General features: G+C 38.0%; 1 protein-coding gene across 4 annotated transcripts in view; it reads left to right on the top strand.

The window, feature by feature from the left end:
- The window catches only part of GABRA3 (gamma-aminobutyric acid type A receptor subunit alpha3), a 199,786-nt gene that overhangs the window by 133,338 nt on the left and 46,917 nt on the right, over positions 1–19,531 (top strand). For all 4 annotated transcript variants that reach the window (XM_019711246.3, XM_019711247.3, XM_019711245.3 and 1 more), the window contains exon 6: positions 17,664–17,746. In XM_019711246.3, the coding sequence (XP_019566805.1) occupies positions 17,664–17,746 (83 nt within the window). The remainder of the gene's footprint in view (positions 1–17,663; positions 17,747–19,531) is intronic.

Below are 19,531 nucleotides of genomic sequence, written 5' to 3'. Positions count from 1 at the left end.
GGGAGGTGTAGGAGGGTGTTCCAGGCAGAGGAAATGGCACTCGAGAATTGACGTCATGTGTCAGAAAATGAGGGATAAAGTGGTGAGCAAAAAATAGATGTGGTCTCTGCCCTCACATGAGTTACATGCTAGTGGGGAAAACAATTATATAAACCGTGACAATGACGTGAAATAAGTGCTCTGACCAGGGAAGCACAGAGTGGGATGGGCAGGGACAGTAAAGTGAGTATATGGTGATGGAAGGAGAACTGACTCTGGATGAACACACAATGTGAGCTACAGATGATGTGTTACAGAATTGTCCACCTGAAACCTATGTAATTTTACTAACCATTGTCACCCCAATAAACTTTAATTTTTTAAAAAATGCATAGAAGTAAATTACAGTAAAAGACAGGGAGGAAGTGTTTTGGAGCAGGGGACAGAAGGTATGAAGGCCAGGGGAATGGTCATACATTAAAGAAACGGAAAGAAGTTCAGTGTGAATGGACGACAGTCAAGTGCAGGGAAGTGGCCTGGGGTGGAGGAGGGGTGCTCATGAGCTATGTTGTCATACAAATGATAGGGATCCATTGAAGAGTTTAGTGCAAGGGGATGACACAGACTTGCCTTTTACGTAGATCACGCTGGGAGCAGTGTGGAGGGTAGGTAGATTGGAGGAAGGCGAGACCCCCTAGGTTTATGAACTCTAATAATAACATGAATAACAACTACTATGTATTGGACACCTACTATGTACCAGACACTACATAAAACATCTCTAATCTTCACAAAATTATTCAATATAGGTATTATTATTTCTATTAAACTGATCCAGAAAGTAAAGCTTAAAAATTCAAAATGACTTGCCCAACATGACTCAGTTATTAGGCAAATGCCGGTTTGCCTGGCTTGAAGCTACTGCTTTTGCCACTAAATATGGTTTTTTAGAAGGCTATGGATCTGTATGTCTAAAAGGTAGCATTGATGGTACTTGGTGCCTGATTGGAAGCTGGTGGGGGTCAGGATGTTGTATGAGCACTTCCTTTTAAGTAAAGAAGTCCCCTAGGAGAGTGGAAGTACTCAAGTTAGGAAAAAAGAATTCACGTGTTAACTTTTCCATTGAATGTGGAGCAGTAAAATAAGCTTTTGGAAAATGGCAGTGATAAGGAGGGGTAGTGGAAAATATCGCCAAATAGCATGCCTACTTGGAAGGATTTCTACATGACAGATGAATGATAATAGTATGGAGGTGATACAGAATATACAGTGCCAAAAAAATGTATACACATTTTAAGAAAGGAAAACTGTATTAAAATTGTAATACTCAATATATACCGATAAAAGATGAATACAAGTCACATCTGACTTCTGCAATGACAAGAGATGCTCAAAGTGGTTACCATCAGTGTCTAGACTCTTCTGATGACGGCGAGCTTGAGCAACGTTGACCAAAGTGTCCATTTGTATACATTTTTTGGCACCCCCGGTATTTTTCCTTTAGTTACAGGGAAGCATTATTGGTTTTTAAAAAGTGAGCAACATGATGAGAGCATTCATGTTATAGTTCAAACATGACAGATTAAGAAGGTAGTTTCTGTGGTAAGAGTACTCCTGGCCCTTCCTCTGTAAAATGGGGTGAATCATAACAATGCCTGCTTCATAAAGCAGATGTGGGGAGTAAATATAAACCATGTAAATTGCTTGATATTTGTCCTGGCACATGTCCACTCTGCGGAGGTTTTTGTGTTAATGTCCCTTTTTTGTTAATACCCCTATTTTTATAATTACTAAACTGAAGTTTCAATAGAGCCAAAGTCATACCACTAATAAGTAGCAGAGCTGGTACAGAAACCCAAGTCACTCTTATGTTAAAGCAAACTTTTTTCCCCACTGCATCTCACCACCACTTCCCCTAAGAAGGGAATGTTGGGGTATCCATTTTTTAAAAAATCTTATTGGGGAATATTGGGGAACAGTGTGTTTCTTCAGGGCCCATCAGCTCCAAGTCGTTGTCCTTCAATCCAGTTGTGGAGGGCGCAGTTCAGCTCCAAGTCCAGTCGCCGTTTTCAATCTTACTTGTAAGGGGCACAGCCCACCATCCCATGCAGGAGTCGAACCGACAACCTTGTTGTTAAGAGCTTGCACTCTAACCAACTGAGCCATCCGGCCAAGGGGATATCAGTTTTAAGCATAATGAGTCTGAGGTGGACATGACAAACTGTAACTGGAAGTGCAGGTCTGGAACTCAGAACTTTGATACAATGGGATTTTGTGCAATTGAATACACTGCACGAAGTGTCTTCTATGTGTTAGGCTACACAGTAAGTGTCCTACATTTAACTGAAAAGTAAAGAAAGCAAGCACTCATTTCTCCATGTTGCAGCATCAGGAAGAGAGAGATGTTCTTTGAACCAATTAAGAGGCTTCCTGTAGAATTCAGACCTCCATGTCTTCCTTCATTCTTTGGCTGCATGATTGGGGCAATTTTGCTTATGCGCTTGGGATGTTCCAAAGACAAATGATTTGAAACATCAGTTGTGCCTGATGCCAGGACTTCCCCCATCCCAAAATGTTACCAGTGAAGCTCCTCTCTTCTTACTTTAGATGCAAAAAGCTTGCGCTGGAGTCTTCTAGAGACTGCCTCTGAAATGGCCAGGAACCAGGGGAATGCATTTGGGTCACATTGTTAATTGTACAGTGTTTAATGTAATCAAATCAACCAAGCATTGATGACTTTGTTTCACACAGTCCTCTTTTGTAAAGGCTTTTGCTCCAGGGGATTCCACCTGTACTTCCTTATTCATTAAGCTAGCCAACCAACTCACTAACTCACCACACTTGGTAAGCCTCACTCTAATGAACAGAAGAGCAGAAAAGAGACAGAGTGGCTCATTTGGTGCTCTGAGAAAGCTTACAGTGCGGTGAGAAGCAAGTAATAATACAAGTCCTCTGTCAATCATAAATTACTCTGTGCCATTCTGCATGGTGATATCAACCCGTACCCTCCGAGTCCTGCAGGAAAGCTAGGACACATTATTCACTGTATTAGAAGGCATAATAGACGTTTCACAAAAAGCCAACAATGAAGTGCTGTGAGCTAAAAATTACAGGTTTCATTACGACTTGGAGGCATGGGCCCAGATACGAGAGGGCATCACAGCGGAACTGGCATTTGTGCTGGAGGGAGAGAAGGAAGAATGTATTTCCAAGAGGTTTTCTCACATTTGTTTCATTTTTGCCAGCTGCAGGAGGAAATTGGGGTCTTGAAATAACAAGAATTGCCTTTATTCTCAAAGGCAAGAAGCTGATCTCCAGGCAGATTGAGTGTGTTAAAAAGCCCCTATTCTAACACAAGGGACATTTACAGATTAACAGAAGGGACCCTCTAGTTCCAAAGAACCCAGCTGTCTTACATGCTTCTCCTAAACAGAGTGGAGACTGTATGTTGTAGTGAAATGGACTTCAAAGGAGGGATTAGGAGCTCAGGGTGCGAGTCCCAGCTCTGGCCCAGATCAGCAATTTAACCATGGACAAGGCAGTTCCCCTCTCTGGGCCTCAGTTTATTTGTCTGGGAAATGGGCTAAAAATGTCTGCTCTGCCTATCTTGCAGAAATATTTAAGTCAAGAAGCATTTGTCAACTATCTGCTACGGACCAGCCACCATACTAGGGATGAGATGACAAGGATAGATAATGTCATGCACTGTTAAAAATGATTAAAGAAAACAATTTAGATGATAGAAACTTCATTTAATCCTTCATGAAGTGAACAGTCTCCAGTGGGAAAACTGCAAAATTGGGGGGAAGACTGGAAGCTTTTATAGGATAAAGAATAAAGAATGAGGAAGAGACATAGAAAAGATCTGATTGGTGGGGGCCACATAATCAACCTTGTTTGGGGTGAGAAGCCAGAGTTGTCTTGGTGTTTGGGGATTGGCTAACTGGACAGACTGTATTTCTGGTTAACCTGAGCATTTACAGGGACATGAAAATTATTTAGTTGACTCACCCTCCTAACCACCCCATCCCCTCCCCTGAGCAGGAGTGACTCCATCCTGGGCCTAGAAGGTTATTTCAACAGTGCTGAGGACTCAAGTATTTGCCCAAAGTGCTTTGGGATTTCCGTGAGTGGAGAACTCACTGTGCCCATAAGGCACATACAAAGCATAATGGGAGAGGTAATATTTGAGCAAGGACATGAAGGAAATTTGCTGCACATATAAAGAGGAAAGGGCATTCCAGGCAACACACAAAAAAAATGTGTACAAAGACACCGAAGTGTGAAAGCTTTGTTTGATGAAATCACAGGTATTTGTAGATGGCTGGAGAGTGGGTGGCAGTGTGCATGTCAGAAAATGAGGCTGGAGCATCAAGTCTGAGGTCATTGTTAAAACTGAGATGTGCTCCCTGTAAAGGCTAAATGCGGTAGTATGGTGCTGGTCTCCGAGTGTGATGAAGCCTTTTGCCTATAGCTTGAGGATTTAATGGGAAGCCTGTAGACAACTGGGATTCCTGTGACTAATGTACTGCTTGATTTGGGGGTTTGGTGGTGGTATATTTCAAGTGACTCATCCTTTGCTGATAATGGCTATTAACGATTTACTATCTTTTCTTCTTCACCATAAATCCCAGATCCTGCCCTTTACTCCATTATAGAAATAACCTGCCTGGAACCTTAATCATGCCCGAACTAATGTTTTCTACCCTTTGGTTTTTAGAAAGAACATTCCTCAGTAGGCAGAGCAGCTTGTTCCACTTCTGAAGGGCCTAGGTGACCTATTGCCTAGGGGTTCATATTGAACTCCAGAGATTCTTGTCCCTTATTAAATTTAAGCCGCTCCTTCCTTCATTACTCTCAACATGTTGACAATCTCACTGAACAATGAGTGCATATACTCAGCACAATTTAGATCTTTAACCTTTAGGACTCCAGTTCGTTCAGGAACATTTTCTTCTCTGGAGGGTTTTTTTTCTCCCTATTTTATGCTCCCACCTAAACCATTTTTTATTCTATATGGAAAAGTCTAGAAATAATTTGATGTTTTCCATAGGTCAGTTGTTAAGAAATAGGTAATTTTCATTCATATTCATTTTATAATTTTTAAAATTCTTTAATTGAGGTATGGCATGCATAGTTTAAGGTGTGCAAATGTTATGTGCCTAACTCCACAGCATTCTGGGTAAGGGAATGTGTTCTAGACTTGGCAGTAGAATAAGGGTAAAAAAATGGGAAAGTGGCTTAGGAAAGTGAAAGGTATTATAAAGATATGGGGACCAGTGCTTCATTTTCCAGAAAGGTCACTTTCACTGGGCCAAAGGCAAATGGGCATTAAGGACATGGATGTAATAATAGCTTCTGCACTGGAAGTTTTCTTGTCAGGTTAGTGTGCTGGGTGAATTCCCATCTAAAAGCAGACAACTTACATGTGGTATTCGATCTAGTTCTGCAGACATGTGCCCCCCTCTCCCCCAAGAAATCCTAAAAATGCAAAGCACTGTATAGTAAATGCCAAATAAATACTGGGTTTTGTGTCAGTGATATAATACAATAGAAAAATAATTATCAAATAGCACAGTAAGGATAATCTCAGATATGTGTGCTCATTTTGAAAATGTACTTAGATATTTCCAATGAGGATGAGATAAGGACACCAAATAACCAAGTCACTCATTTGTCTCAATTCCAAAGTAGTAGAAAAGAAGCTATTTACTCAGTGGCTTTAAGTCAATAACAGGGATCCTTTTTTTTCAGTTGTATGAGAGCTTTATTCCAAAATAAAATTTCTTACAACAAATCACTGGTTAACCGTAGTAATTTTCAAATCAACAAACATTTATTCAGTGTTACTATATAGAAAATAGTATAGTAACTGCCCATGAAAGATCACAAAGTTGAATAGCTGTTTATAATCCAACTCAAAAGATAAGACAAGCCATAAAATACAGACAAAAAGGCATATATGGAGAGCAAGTATGAGTTAGAGATATTTTAAGCAACAATTTATAGTTACAAACAAGGTAGCCAATGAATAACCATGTGCCTATGTATTTTTGTATTGTTGGAAGTGTTCTTTCAGAGTAAATTTCAAACAGTGAGACTGCTCACTCAAATTGTAAATGCATGTGGAGTTTTGTTGGATATTGCCAAATTTTCCTCCAAGGTTGCACCAATTTATATTTTAACCAGCAATGTATGAGACTACAGTCTCACCAGTGGAATGAGTTATTAAATGTGTAAATTTTCTCCAATCCGATAGATGAGAAATGGTATCTCAGTATAGTTTTAATTTGCATTTCTCTAGTTACGAGTGAGCTTGAACATCTTTTCATATGTTCAAAGGCCATTTCCATATCGTTTTGTACATTGTCCATGATTTTTGCCTATATTAAGTTTTTGGCAATTTCCCCTTATTTTGAGAGTTCTTTATGTATTAGGGATATTAACCCTTATTTATGATATATTACAAATATTTTCTCCCAACTGTATATATATGCCACGTTGTTTATTCATTCATCATTTGATGGATGTTTAAGTTGTTTCTGCCTTTTGGCTATCATAAATAATTCTACAATGAACAGATCTTTCTGCAGACACGTTTTCATTTCTCTTGGGTAATGGAGAATTAGAGTGAAACTATAGGGTTTTATAGGAAGTTTATGTTTAACTTTTTAAGAAACTGCCAAAATATTTTCCAAAGTGTGCTTTAATATTATACATTTCCACCAGTAATTTATGAGGTCCCATTTTTTCCACTACTTAATATCGTCAGTCTTTTTTTAATTTAATTTTATTAGTTTCAGGTGCACAAGACAGCACTACTTAGACGTTTATCATTTATATCCTTCACACTGTGTGAAGCCCCCTACCCCCATCCACTATCCCTCTGACATCGCACAGAGCCATTACATTTCCACTGTCTCTATTCCTAATATTTGATTGTGGTTTTAATTTGCATTTCCCTAGTGACTAATGATGTTGAGTATATTTTCAAGTCCTTATTAGTCAGCAGAATATCTTTTATTCCATGTGTATTTAAATATTTTGCTTACATTGTCTGCAAACACTTTTTAATCCTGAAAAAGAAATGTGTTAAGGATTTTAAATTACACACGAACGGATACAGAAAAGTAAAAGGCATTTGTGGCATTTTGCTTTTCCTTTATTTTAAAATTTTACTTCAATAAAGTCATCTAAACTAATTGTTCTATGCATTTTTGGGTTCCCTATCATGTCAGTGGTCTGCCCGTTATATCTGTGCCATGGTGACATCATTATAGCAATATGTAACATTTAAATTAAATAATACTGGTATGTTAACTAGCCAGACTCAGTCATTGATAGGAAGAAAGATTAAACCAAGAGAAATGAAGTGATTTCTCCAAAGTCTCACAGCCCGTTAAAGGCACATTTACAACCTCAACCAGGTTTCTTTCTCTTATTACAGTGTTGCTTTAATTTAAAAAAAAAAATGCATTTAAAGAAACATTGTGCTCATTTTCAAGTTAGGCTGTTTTTCTTCTCATTTTGTGTTGTAAGAGTTATTTATATACTCTTGGTACAAGTTCTTTATCAATATATGGTTCACAAATATATTTACCTACTTTATGACTGCCTCCATTTTCTTAATGGTGTCTCTTGAAGAGTAAAACGTTTAAATTTTGAGGAAGTACAATTTATAGTATTTTTTTAAAATTTTTATGAATCATGCTTTCAGTATGTTGTCTGAGAAATCTTTGCTTGACTCAGGGTCACAAAGATTTTATTCTATGATTTCTTTGAGAAGTTCTAGCTTTTCTATATTTGCCTATGATTCGTTGGAGTTGATTTTTTTCCTTGGGATGTGAGATAAGGGTCTATGTCCATCTATTTTTATTTTTTATTTATTTATTTTGTGCACGTAGATATCAAATTCTCTCAGCACCATTTAATGAAAAAGCTATTCTTTCTCCACTGAATTGCCTTGGCACCTTGGTGAAAAATCAATTGACCATAAATGTGAAAGTTTATTTCTGGACTTTCTATTCCTTTCCTTTGGTCTATATTGTTTACCTTTAGATCAAACCCACACTATATTGTTTACTGTAGCTTCATGGTATGTTTTGAAATTGGAAAGTGAAAGTATTCAGTTTTTTTAAAAAAATGTTTTGGCTACTCTAGATCCTTTGTATTCCCTTTTAGGATCAGCTTGCCATATTTACAAAAAGAAAAGCTTCTGTGATTTTTTTAAAGGAGTGTGCTGAATTGATAGATTACTTTGGAGAGAATCAACATGGAATGTCTGAACGTGTAATTTGCAATTAGTGGGTTTGCTTCTTGCTTTTCATTTTTTATGTCTTTAATTTCTTTTGCTTGCCTAAAATTTTAAACAGCTTTACTGAGGTATGATTCACATGTCATATAATTCACCCTTTTAAAGTGTACAACTAAATAGCTTTTAGTGTATTCACAGAGCGGTGCAGCCATCACCAATATCCAATTTCAGAAATTTGAGTCACTCCAAAAAAGAAACTTCATACCCATTAGCAGTCACTCCCCGTTGCTTTCCTTCGTGTACTGGTTAAAATCTCCAGGACAATGTTAAATAAAAGAGAGTGGAAAGCCTTGTCTTCTTTGTGATTTTAGAGGGAAATCGTCTTTTATCATTAAGTATGATGTTAGATGTACATTTTTCATAAATGCCCTCTATCAGTTGAGAAATGTCCCTTCTATTCCTAGTTTTTTGAGAGTTTTGTATGATGAATGGGTGTTAGATTTCATCTTTCTGCTTTTGCCCTTCCCCTCCTTCAATGTATTGTTCACATACCGTGTTTCCCCCAAAATAAGACCTAGCCTACAGTCAGCTCTAATGCATGTTTTAGAGCAAAAATAAGACCCGGTCTTATACTGCAGTAAAATAAGACCGGGTCTTATATTAATTTTTGCTCCAAAAGACGCATTAGAGCTGATTGTCTGGCTAGGTCTTATTTTGGGGGAAACACGGTAGCTACCAGAATAATCCTAAAATGTTAGTCATATCAAGTCACCATTCTACTCAAAATCATGCATTACCTCCATATTTCACTTAGAATGAAAGCCAGAATATCCCAGGAGGCCTCACACTATCTAGTCCATTCCCCACAGTTTCCTCTTTGACCTCATCTTCTATTAATCCTTCTTCCCCTTGGTCTCTCCACTTCAGCCATGGTGGCCGAGTTGCTAGTCCTTGAGTACTTTGGGCACTCAGGCCCTTTGCATTCGCTACTCCTGCTACTTGGAATGTTCTTTTTCCAGGTTTCCACAAGGCTCACTCTCACTTCTTTCTGGTCATTGCTCAAATGTCGCCTACTCAGCAAGTAATTCCCTGAACACGCTATTGAAAAGTGCACTCCCTCCCCAGTACTTTCTACTCACTTCTTATTTTTCCTCTTGGGGCATATTCCCTCTTAATACACTAGATATAATTTACTTATTTATCTTGTTTATGTTTTGTCTTCTTACTACTCAAATGTAAATTCTAAGAGGGCAACAATTTTGGTATGTTTACTGATGTACTTACATTGCTTAGAATAATATGTTGCACATAGTAGGTGATCAAAAATATTTGTTGACTACACCAATGAGTGAGGAAAGTTTTAGTCAGCTCTGTCCCACACTTGTCAGGTGATTTGGGTAATTCCTCCTCTCCTGTTTTATCATTATGTAAAGTGTATGTGGGGATAAAACTGGATGCTTTCTGTAAGGCTCTTCCAGCTCTGAAATTCTAGGAAAGAGGCTTTATTGCCCATTGAAGAGGATGGATTGAGGTATTATACTGTTAAGAAATCTTATTAAGATGCTTTTTACCTGGAACACAAGGAATATCTGGATGCTGCCTTGCCCAACCTACACCTCCTCTCTGCAAGGTCCACATAGAAATACATGCTTTTAGGAAAGAAAACTCATCCATTCATTCATTTGATGGATATGTACTATGTAAGGACAGTAAGGAGAGAAAAATATTGATAATAAATAGAAGAAATACATTATATGGTATGTGATATGTTAGGTACTATGGGAAAAGAAAGAGCATGGTAAGGTTTGCTAACCATAGTGTGGATAGTAAAACTGACTGGAGGTCCGGGAAGGCCTCATTTAGAAGATAATAAGGCCTGAAAGAGGTTCCAGGAGAGCATAGCGAGTGCAAAGGCTCTGATATAAGAGAGCCTGGCATGTTGAAAGAGCAGCAAGGAAGCCAGTGTGGCCAGAGCAGAGTGAGCAAGGGAAGGTCTAGTAGGAGATCAGCCAGAGGAAGAGAAGACAAGCTCATGCAGGATGTGGTAAGCAATGGCAAAGGACTTTGGCTGTCACTCTGTGTGAGATGACTAAGTACTAGAAGACTGCTGTGCAGAGAATATGAGTATACAGTAAGGGCAAAGGGTGAAAGCAGAGACCAGTTAGGGGGCCATGGCAGTAGTCAACCTGTAACTCATTACTGTGGTGTAACAAAAACCAACTGTTGAGCAGGAAACCATAGGGTGACGAGGGAGCCAGGGTGCTGCAAAGCACAGTGAAATGAGAGCAATAACTGAGGGAAGGAGGGAGGGTGTGTGTGTGTGTGTGTGTGTACCCACAAGCCTGAAAAGGGCCTCCTTCCCATCTGTATCTTTCATCCCCATAGAAGGGGATTTACTGGATCACCACCTACTTCCTGTCTGGTCTTTGCATAGAAATCAAAGCTGGTCAGACCCTGGACTGGGACCGAGGCCCTGTGATCTGAATGTTACATTTTGAGGGGTCTCCAACCTTTATAGAAAAGCCCACTAAAGACTATTTGCTGTGGAGTAGATCTCTAGGACTTATTTATCTTGCATAACTTGCATAACTTAGTGCCCTTTCACTAATTACCCCTCATCTCCTCCCACCCCCCAGCCCCTGGAAACCACCATTCTACTCTATGCTTCTATTGAGTTGGACAATTTTTTTTCATAGTGCTTAGATTTTTATATAATTTATGCAGTGATTACCCCCGATTAGTCTAGTACCCACCTGGCACCATACATAGTTATTACAAGATTACTGACTATAATTTCCTATGTTATACTTTATATCCCCGTGACTATTTCGTAACCTCCAATTTGTACTTCTTAATCTCTTCAGCTTTTTCACCCAGGAGCACTATTTACAATAGCGAAGATATAGAAGCAACCCAAGTGACCATCAGTAGATGATTGGATAAAGAAGAGGTGGTACATATACGTGCAATGGAATATTACTTGGCCATTAAAAAGAATGAAATCTTACCATTTGCAACAACATGGATGGATCTAGATGGTATTATGCTAAGTGAAATAAGTCAGACAGAGAAAGACAAATACCATACGATCTCACTTATTTGTGGAATATAAAGAATTTTACTATTTTAGATTCCACATATAAATGAGATCATACGATATTTGTCTTTCTCTGTCTGGTTTCTTTCACTTAGCGTAATGTCCTTCAGGTTCATTGATGTTGCAAAAGGCATGATTTCCTTCTTCTTAAAGGCTGAATAATATTCCATTATAAGTATAAATATTTTCTTATCCCTTCATCTATTGATGGACACTTAGGTTGTTTCCATGTCTTGGCTATTGTGAATAATGTTACAACAAACATGGGAGTGCAGATGGCTCTTTGAGATTCTGATTTCAATTCCTTTGGATATAAACGAGTACCCAGAAGAGGGGTTGCTGAGTCATATGGTAACTCTATTCTTAAGTTTTTGAGGAACCTCCATACTGTTTTCCACAGTGGCTACACCTGTTTAGATTCCCACCAGCAGTGGTTCCCTTTTCTCCACATCCTCGCCAGCACTTGTTGTTTGTTGATTTATTGATGACAGCCATTCTGACAGGTGTGAGGTGGTATCTCATTGTGGTTTTGGTCTGCATTTCCCTGATGATGAGTGATATCGACTACCTTTTCACATACCTGTGGCCATTTGTATGTCTTCTTTGGAGTAATGTCTGTTTATATCCTTTACCAATTAACAATACTGTATTGTATGCTTAAAATTTTTCAAAGTGGGCAGATCTTACATCAAGTGTGCTTGTCACACAAAATAATAATAATAATAATAATTATTATTATTATTTTTTAGCAATTCCTTCCAAGCACTTTAATAAAAATAGCAATCAACCATACAAACTACTCTAGAGAAATAATAAAGATCACTTTATAAATTATGTATATATCTAACTACACTACGCCATACACTTGAAACTAGTACAAAATAGCATTGAATGTCAACTGTAAAAAAATAGTCACAGGTATATAAGGTACAGCATAGAGAATATGATCAATGATATTGTAATAAGTATGTACAGTGTCAGATGGGTAATAGACTTGTTGGGGTTATCAGTTTGTGAGGTATATAAATGTCTAATCACTATGTTGTTTTTGTACACCTGAAACTAATAATAAATAATAAATAAATGAATGAATAAACAAATAAATAAATAACAGCAGTTACCAAATCACTTTTTAAGGCCAATGAAATCTTGATACCAAATGATTAGTTCATTCTAAGAATGGGAATTTACAAGCCAGTGTCTTTCATAAACAAAATGCAAAACCTGAAAAAATATGAGCTAATCCAATTCAAATATATATAAAAAGTATATTATATTACCACATAGTTGGATTTACTCCAAAAAGCAAGGTTGCTTTAATATTTTAAAATTAAAGTAATTCACCACATTAACAGAATAAAGAGGAAAAATATGGTTATTTCATGACGCGTTTTTTGTTGTTAACGTTTTGTTTTGTTTTAAGGAGGGCACAGCTCACAGTGGCCCATGTAGGGATCAAACCAGCAACCTTGGTGTTATTACCACCATGTTCTAGACCAACTGAGCTAACCAGCCACCCCAAAAATATGATTATTTCAGTCGATGCAAAAAAAGCATGCAAAATAATTAAGCACCATGCTTAAAATATCTTAGCAAACAAAAACTTTCTTATATGCTACAGGGTATTTATAAAATAATTATCTACAGAAAACTTCATATTAATGCTGCAATATTAAAAGCTTTCCCCCTGAGACTGGGACCGAGTTAAGATGTGCTCTATCACCACTGATATTCACCATCATATTGGTCTCTACTTGTGCAATAAAGGCAAAGACAAAACAAAAGGAAAAAGGATGGAAGGAAGGGAGGGAGGAAAGAAAATGTTCAGAGTAGAAAATGAAGAAATAAAGCTCATTTGCAGTTTATATGATAATACATTAAAATCTGAAAGTACATACAGCTAAATTATTAAAATCAGTAAGAGGCTTTAGCAATGTTTTTCCACAAAAGGACAATATACAAAATTGAAGGTATTTATATGTACTACCAATTAAAAACTAAAACTAAAAACGGACATTTAAAGTAGCATCAAAAAATGAAATACCTAGGAAATATCACAAAATATGTGAAAGTTCTCAACACAGAAATCAATCAAATATTGTGAGAAGTACTAAAATACCCTGTAAAACTAAAAGGTTATGCCAAATTTTTGTACTGGAAGATTCGGTATATAGATTTCAATTTTCTGAAAATGATCTAATAATTTTAAAAGAGGGCAGGAAGAAACTTCCGGTGGGGATGGAGATATTTATGGCATAGATTATGGTGATGAATATAATAGCCTCAGTATAGTCAAGGTGCTTTCTACTGCAGAAAAAGCTTGACAAGGTCTTGAAAGTTGTAGCAATACAGAACTTGTGCTTCAGCTTGTACTACAGAGCAACAGTAATCAAAACAGCATGGTACTGGCAGAAAAACAGGCACATGGACCAATGAAACAGAATTGAAAACAGAAATAAACCCACATAAATATGGGCAGATAATTTTCTACAAAGGAGCCAAAAACACACAATGGAGAAAAGAAAGCCTCTTCAATAAACGGTGGTGGGAATATTGGAAAGCCACATGCAAAAGAATGAAACTAGACTGCCATCTGTCACCATGTACCAAATTAACTCAAAATGGATCAATGACCTAAACAGAAGATCTGAAACAACCGCATAGAAGAAAGCATAGGTACTAAACTATGGACCTTGGGTTCAAAGAGGATTTTATGAATTTGACCTCAAAGGCAAGGAAAGTAAAAGCTAAAATAAATGAATGGGGCTGTATCAAACTAAAAAGCTTCTGCGCAACAAAAGAAACCAACAAAACAGAGACAACCAACGGAATGGGAGAAGATATTTGCAAACAACGCCTCCAATAAGGGGCTAATATCCAAAATATATAAGGAACCCATGCAACTCAACAACAACAACAAAAAATCCAATTAAAAAATGGGCAGAGAACCTTAACAGAAACTTCTCACCAAGACAAACGGCCAACAGATGCATGAAACAATGCTCAACTTCACTAGCGAATAGGGAAATGCAAATCAAAACCACAATGAGATATCACCTCACACCAGTCAGAATGGCTATTATCAGCAAGACAAATAAGAAGTGCTGCAGAGGCTGTGGAGAAAAAGGAACCCTCATACACTGTTGGTGGGAATGTAGATTGGTGCAGCCACTATAGAAGGCAGTGTGGAGGTTCCTCAAAAAATTAATAGAATTACCATATGACCCAGCAATCCCTCTCCTGTGTATATGCCCAAAAAAATCTGAAAATATTTACTTGTAAAGATATATGTACACTGATGTTCATTGAAGCTTTATTTATGGTGGCCAAGACATGGAAGCAACCAAAGTATCTTTCAATAGATGATTGTATAAAGATGTGGTGCATATACACAGTGGAATACTGTTCTGCCATAAGATGAAATAGTGCCATTTGTGACAACATGGATGGATTTTGAGATTACTACACTAAGAGAAATGTCACAAAAAAACTAGATTACCATATGATTTCACTGATATGTGGGATATAAAACTGAAGGCAACAAAGGTCAAGACAAACAAATAAACAAAAACTCACAGACATTATGATACATAGACACTATAGACACAACAGTTTAGTGGTTAACAGAGGGTAAGGGGGGTGGTGGGGGTGGTAGATGAGGATAAACGGGGTCAAATATATGGTGATGGAAGGACTGACTCTGGGTGGTGAACACACAATGTGATATATAGATGATGTATTACAAAATTGTACACTTGAATGAAACCTATGTAACTTTACTAACCATTGTCACCCAAATAAATTGAAACAATTTTTTAAAAGTATGTTTTAGAAAGGTAGAGGGAAGGCAAGAAAGGATGAGAGTATGAACCAGGAGGTCAGAAATGAAGAGCACAGCATAATTTGGCTTGTGAGGTACCCTGCCCTCACCAGTAACTGCTTTACTCTTGCCTTTCTGCTTAGGAGGGATGGACAAGAAGTGGACAGGAAGGAAGATAGGCGTTATTATAAATCAGTTCTGCCTGTAATCAGAAATCAGTACCTTTGAATTCTGCTTTGATAATCTATTTGTCATGCTCCTATTTTCCATGTCCCCAGGACTGCTGGTAGACAAAGTAATTTCCCCTTGGCATTACTCATAAGAGGCAGTGTCTTAGAAATACTAATCTAAATGGAGAGAAGGAACACAATTTTCTTTATTTAACCTCATGGAATCTTTGAAATATCCAACACAAGGGGCAGGTTTCTCAGTGAAATACATTTGTCTTGCGTCAGGTTCTTTGAGTCATAAAACCCCTTTATTCCTTAAGCATAAGGGTGAATTGGTGAGATAATTGCAGGCTGATTTGAGAACTGAGGTTTTATCCAAAACACATGGGAAATTTTGTAAATATCTAAGGGATTATTTAAGAACAGCAAGGACACTTGTTCCAAACTTTTATTGCTTAGATGGGGAACCTGAAAGAGCCGAGTATTTGCTGAAGGGCACACACTTGGTTTCTGCCTTCTGGCCTAGGTAGCGTGCTTGCTTTAGTCAGCGTGCTTTGAGCAGTATCTAGTGTTGCTGTTCAGATCATTTGTAAGGTGTAACATACTCATCAGGTTTAACAATTAGCCAGGATTGGAGATGCTGCCCAGTTGGCCATCTAGAACTCCAAGAGGATGGCACGGATTGAATCCAATATAACCAGGAGGTATGCAGGTTAACTAGAAATAGCTCTTCAGAGCTACCGTGTTTCCCTGAAAATAAGACCGGGTCTTATATTAAGTTTTGCTGCAAACGACGTGTTAGGACGTATGTTCAGGGGATGTCATCCTGAAAAATCATGCTAAGGCTTATTTTCCGGTTAGGTCTTATTCTGGGGGAAACGTGGTAGGTTCCAAAAAACTCTGAAATTTTGCTGTGTGTGTCCCACTTCTACATAGGAGGCTACTATGTAGGCCAAGGAAAGTTGAGGCTCACAAACATTTGAAAGAAATCGGAGAGGAAACCTTGGAATAGATTATTTGGGCAGACTAATGCAGGGGAATGAGTATGTGAGCATGGCAAAATCATACCCCATCCAGATTTCCTTTGAGGAATCCATGCAGTCTCTCCCGTATGTTGTCTCCGTTAAGTATAGCATGAGCTCTTCAAACTTGACCTCTGAGGTTTTCAATGTCCTCTATTACCTTTGTATTTTTTTCTGGGAAGTGTCTCTGTCTCTCTCTCCCTTCCCCAACCCTTTCTCCCCACTTAACTGTGTGTATCTGTTCTCCAAGAGCCATCTGCTTTTTTATTATTTATGATTTTCAATTTAGGAAGTGATCCCCCCAATTAGTCTAGTACCCACCTGGCACCATAGTTATTACATTATTATTGACTATATTCCCTATGCTGTACTTTACATCCCTGTGACTATTTTCTAACTACCAATTTGTACTTCTTAATCCCTTCCCCTTTCACACAGCCCCCGAACCCCCTTCCCATCTGGTAACTATCAAAATGTTCTCTGTATCTATGAGTGTTTCTATTTTTTTTATTTTGTTCCTTAGATTCCACATATAAGTGAGATCATATGGTATTTGTCTTTCTCTGTCTTACTTATTTCACTCAGCATAATATCCTCTGTTCATCCATGTTGTCACAAATGGTAAGATTTCATTCTTTTTTGTGGCCGAGTAGTATTTCATTGTATATACATGTACCACATCTTTACCACTTCTAGGTATTTATCCAAAAAAACCAAAAGCACTAATTCAAAAAGATGTATGCACCGCTATGTTCACTGCAGCTCTATTTACAACAGCCAAGATATGGAAGCGACCTGGATATCCATCAAGAGCCATCTCCTTTAGCAAAGCTACAGCAGTTACTGTGAGCAGCAGAGCCATCTTTTGTGCCTGTTCATTATCAGGATGATCTTTCTACACATCTCCCATCTCCAATGCAATCTTTAAATTGAGTAACTCCCATGATATCCTGCTGAGGAGAACAATTTCAGAAATAATTAAACTGCCATCAGGAGTAAATGAGTCAGAACCTGCTGTCTCTAGGCTTCTTCAGCGGGGGTAGCTAAGAGAGATCAGCTAAGGCAGATAAGTTGTATTTGTTTTTCTAAAGGTGGTAAGGTGGGATTCCAATCTGATCAAAATCTAAAATACCAGGTGCTACTTGGAGAGGCTCTCTAGTACGTTTAATGCTCCCCTTATGTTCATATAGACTTGCATCGCAGTGAACCTGAAATCCCGTTGTTCTTAGGACCATGCCATTGTTGATGAACAGAAATCCAGCTTTGTGTTTGATGCCATTCATTCTAGCTTAATTTCATTTTCTGTTCTCCTTTCTTTCAGGTTAACAATTCATGCCGAGTGTCCCATGCATTTAGAAGATTTTCCCATGGATGTACACGCCTGCCCACTGAAGTTTGGAAGCTGTATGTATTTTCTCACTTTCTGTTTGCTTGATCTTCTTCCAAAAGAAACTGATTATTTCCTATTCTGTCCCCTACTGGTTTCTAAAGCTGAGGCCTTTAATCCAGCTGGTATAGAAATGGGGAAGAGGAAGTGGGGTTGAGTAGTACTAACTGATCTGGAGACTTTGCCTTTAATAGAATTTTCTTTCTAGACAGCAAACCTCATCTCACCATTTCAGACTAATTTCTCTGTCATTAGATTGAAGCATTAACATCTGTTTCTTAAATTGCCCAGAAGACAGAACAAGGCAGAGCTGATCCGGCATATAGTAGCAGTTTCCTAAGGACAATGTCCCTCAAATTGAGTGTTATTATATTTTTGAAATGCCTATTCTACCTGCATCATCATATACTTCTATCCAATTCTCTACAGGAAATGGTAGACAGGAAGAGACTGGAGAGTTTCTCATTTTTAGAAAGTATTGCCTTTTCTGGTAGCTACAAATCTGACAGAGATATGAGAAGCCCATTTTCAAATGAATTAGAAAATGAAAATTAACTAGTTTGAGTGAGTTTCTTACTCTAAGACTTTCAGAGTAAGTTTCTTGTAAGGAGTCATCAGAGCCACATAGCAAGATCCGCGTTGACCATGTCTAAATTAGATGGAGTTCTGTATTTTGAAGTAGACAGCACATTTGAAAAGACCCAAATAATTATGTAAGACATTTTTTCAATCATTGTCAAATATTTACAGATTGTGTGCCAGGCTCTATTCTAGGAGCTTAGAATGCATCCATGAATAAAACAAACACCCTGCCCTTGTGGAGCCTATATTGTAGAAAAGAGAGTGATGGTGAAAGATAAACAATGGGTAAAAAAGTAAACTTTGAAGTATGTTGTAACACAACGGGTAAAAAAATGAAGTAAGAAGTATGTTGTAAAGTTAGAAGCACCGTGAGAAGACAGAAAAGTGCAGAACATTGGGGATAAGTGATGTGTATGTGGAGGATAGCAGATGCCACTGAAATTTAAAATAGGGTGACCAGCATAAGCCTCTTTGAAAAAAATGACCATTTGAACAGAAATTTTAAGGAGGGAAAGGTGTTAACAATGCAGACGTCTAAGGAAACGAGGCTGTAGATGGAGGGAACAGCCAGGGACAAGACCCTGAGTCAGAAAAGTGTCTGATTTCTTCTAGGAACTTCGAAGTGGCCAGTGTTGCTGGACAGAGCGAGTAAGGGAAAAAGCACTAGGAGAGGATGGGATCAAAGAGGAGGCCATGTCATCTAGAGTCTTGTAGGACATTCAATGGCTTTGAATTTTATTCTGAGGAAAAATGGGGAGGGATGGGAATATTTTAAATAAAACAATTATCTGACTTGTGTTTTAAAAAATTCGTGATGGATACTCTGTTAAAAATATCAGTATGGGAAGGATAGAAGCAGGGAGTCTAGTTAAGAGGTTATTAATTATATTTCAGATAAGAGCTGATAATGGCTAAGTTCGGAATGACAATAGCAAAGTGGTGGGAAGCAGCTTGATTCTGGGTATATTGTGAAGGATGGTCCAAAAGGATCCTCCAATGACTTAGATGTGGAACATTAAAAAAAGAACTCAAGGGTGACTTGTAGGTTTTTGTTTTAATGGGTAGACTATCAAATTAAATGAGTATTGTTTCCACTCTGGGTAAGACAGTTCTTTGTGGATGAACAGCGTTCCCCTCACGAGCACTTAGAAAACCTAGAACTGTAGAAGCAACAAGGATTGAAGAGACTAGCCTTCTGGAGAAAGGATAGAACCTCTTGT

Source organism: Rhinolophus sinicus, chromosome 18 (genome assembly GCF_057876585.1).
Source record: "Rhinolophus sinicus isolate RSI-liver-muscle chromosome 18, RSI-T2T, whole genome shotgun sequence".
Lineage (NCBI taxonomy): Eukaryota > Metazoa > Chordata > Mammalia > Chiroptera > Rhinolophidae > Rhinolophus > Rhinolophus sinicus.
Note: the sequence above shows the minus strand (reverse complement) of the source record. Positions and strands in the feature narration are given on the sequence as shown.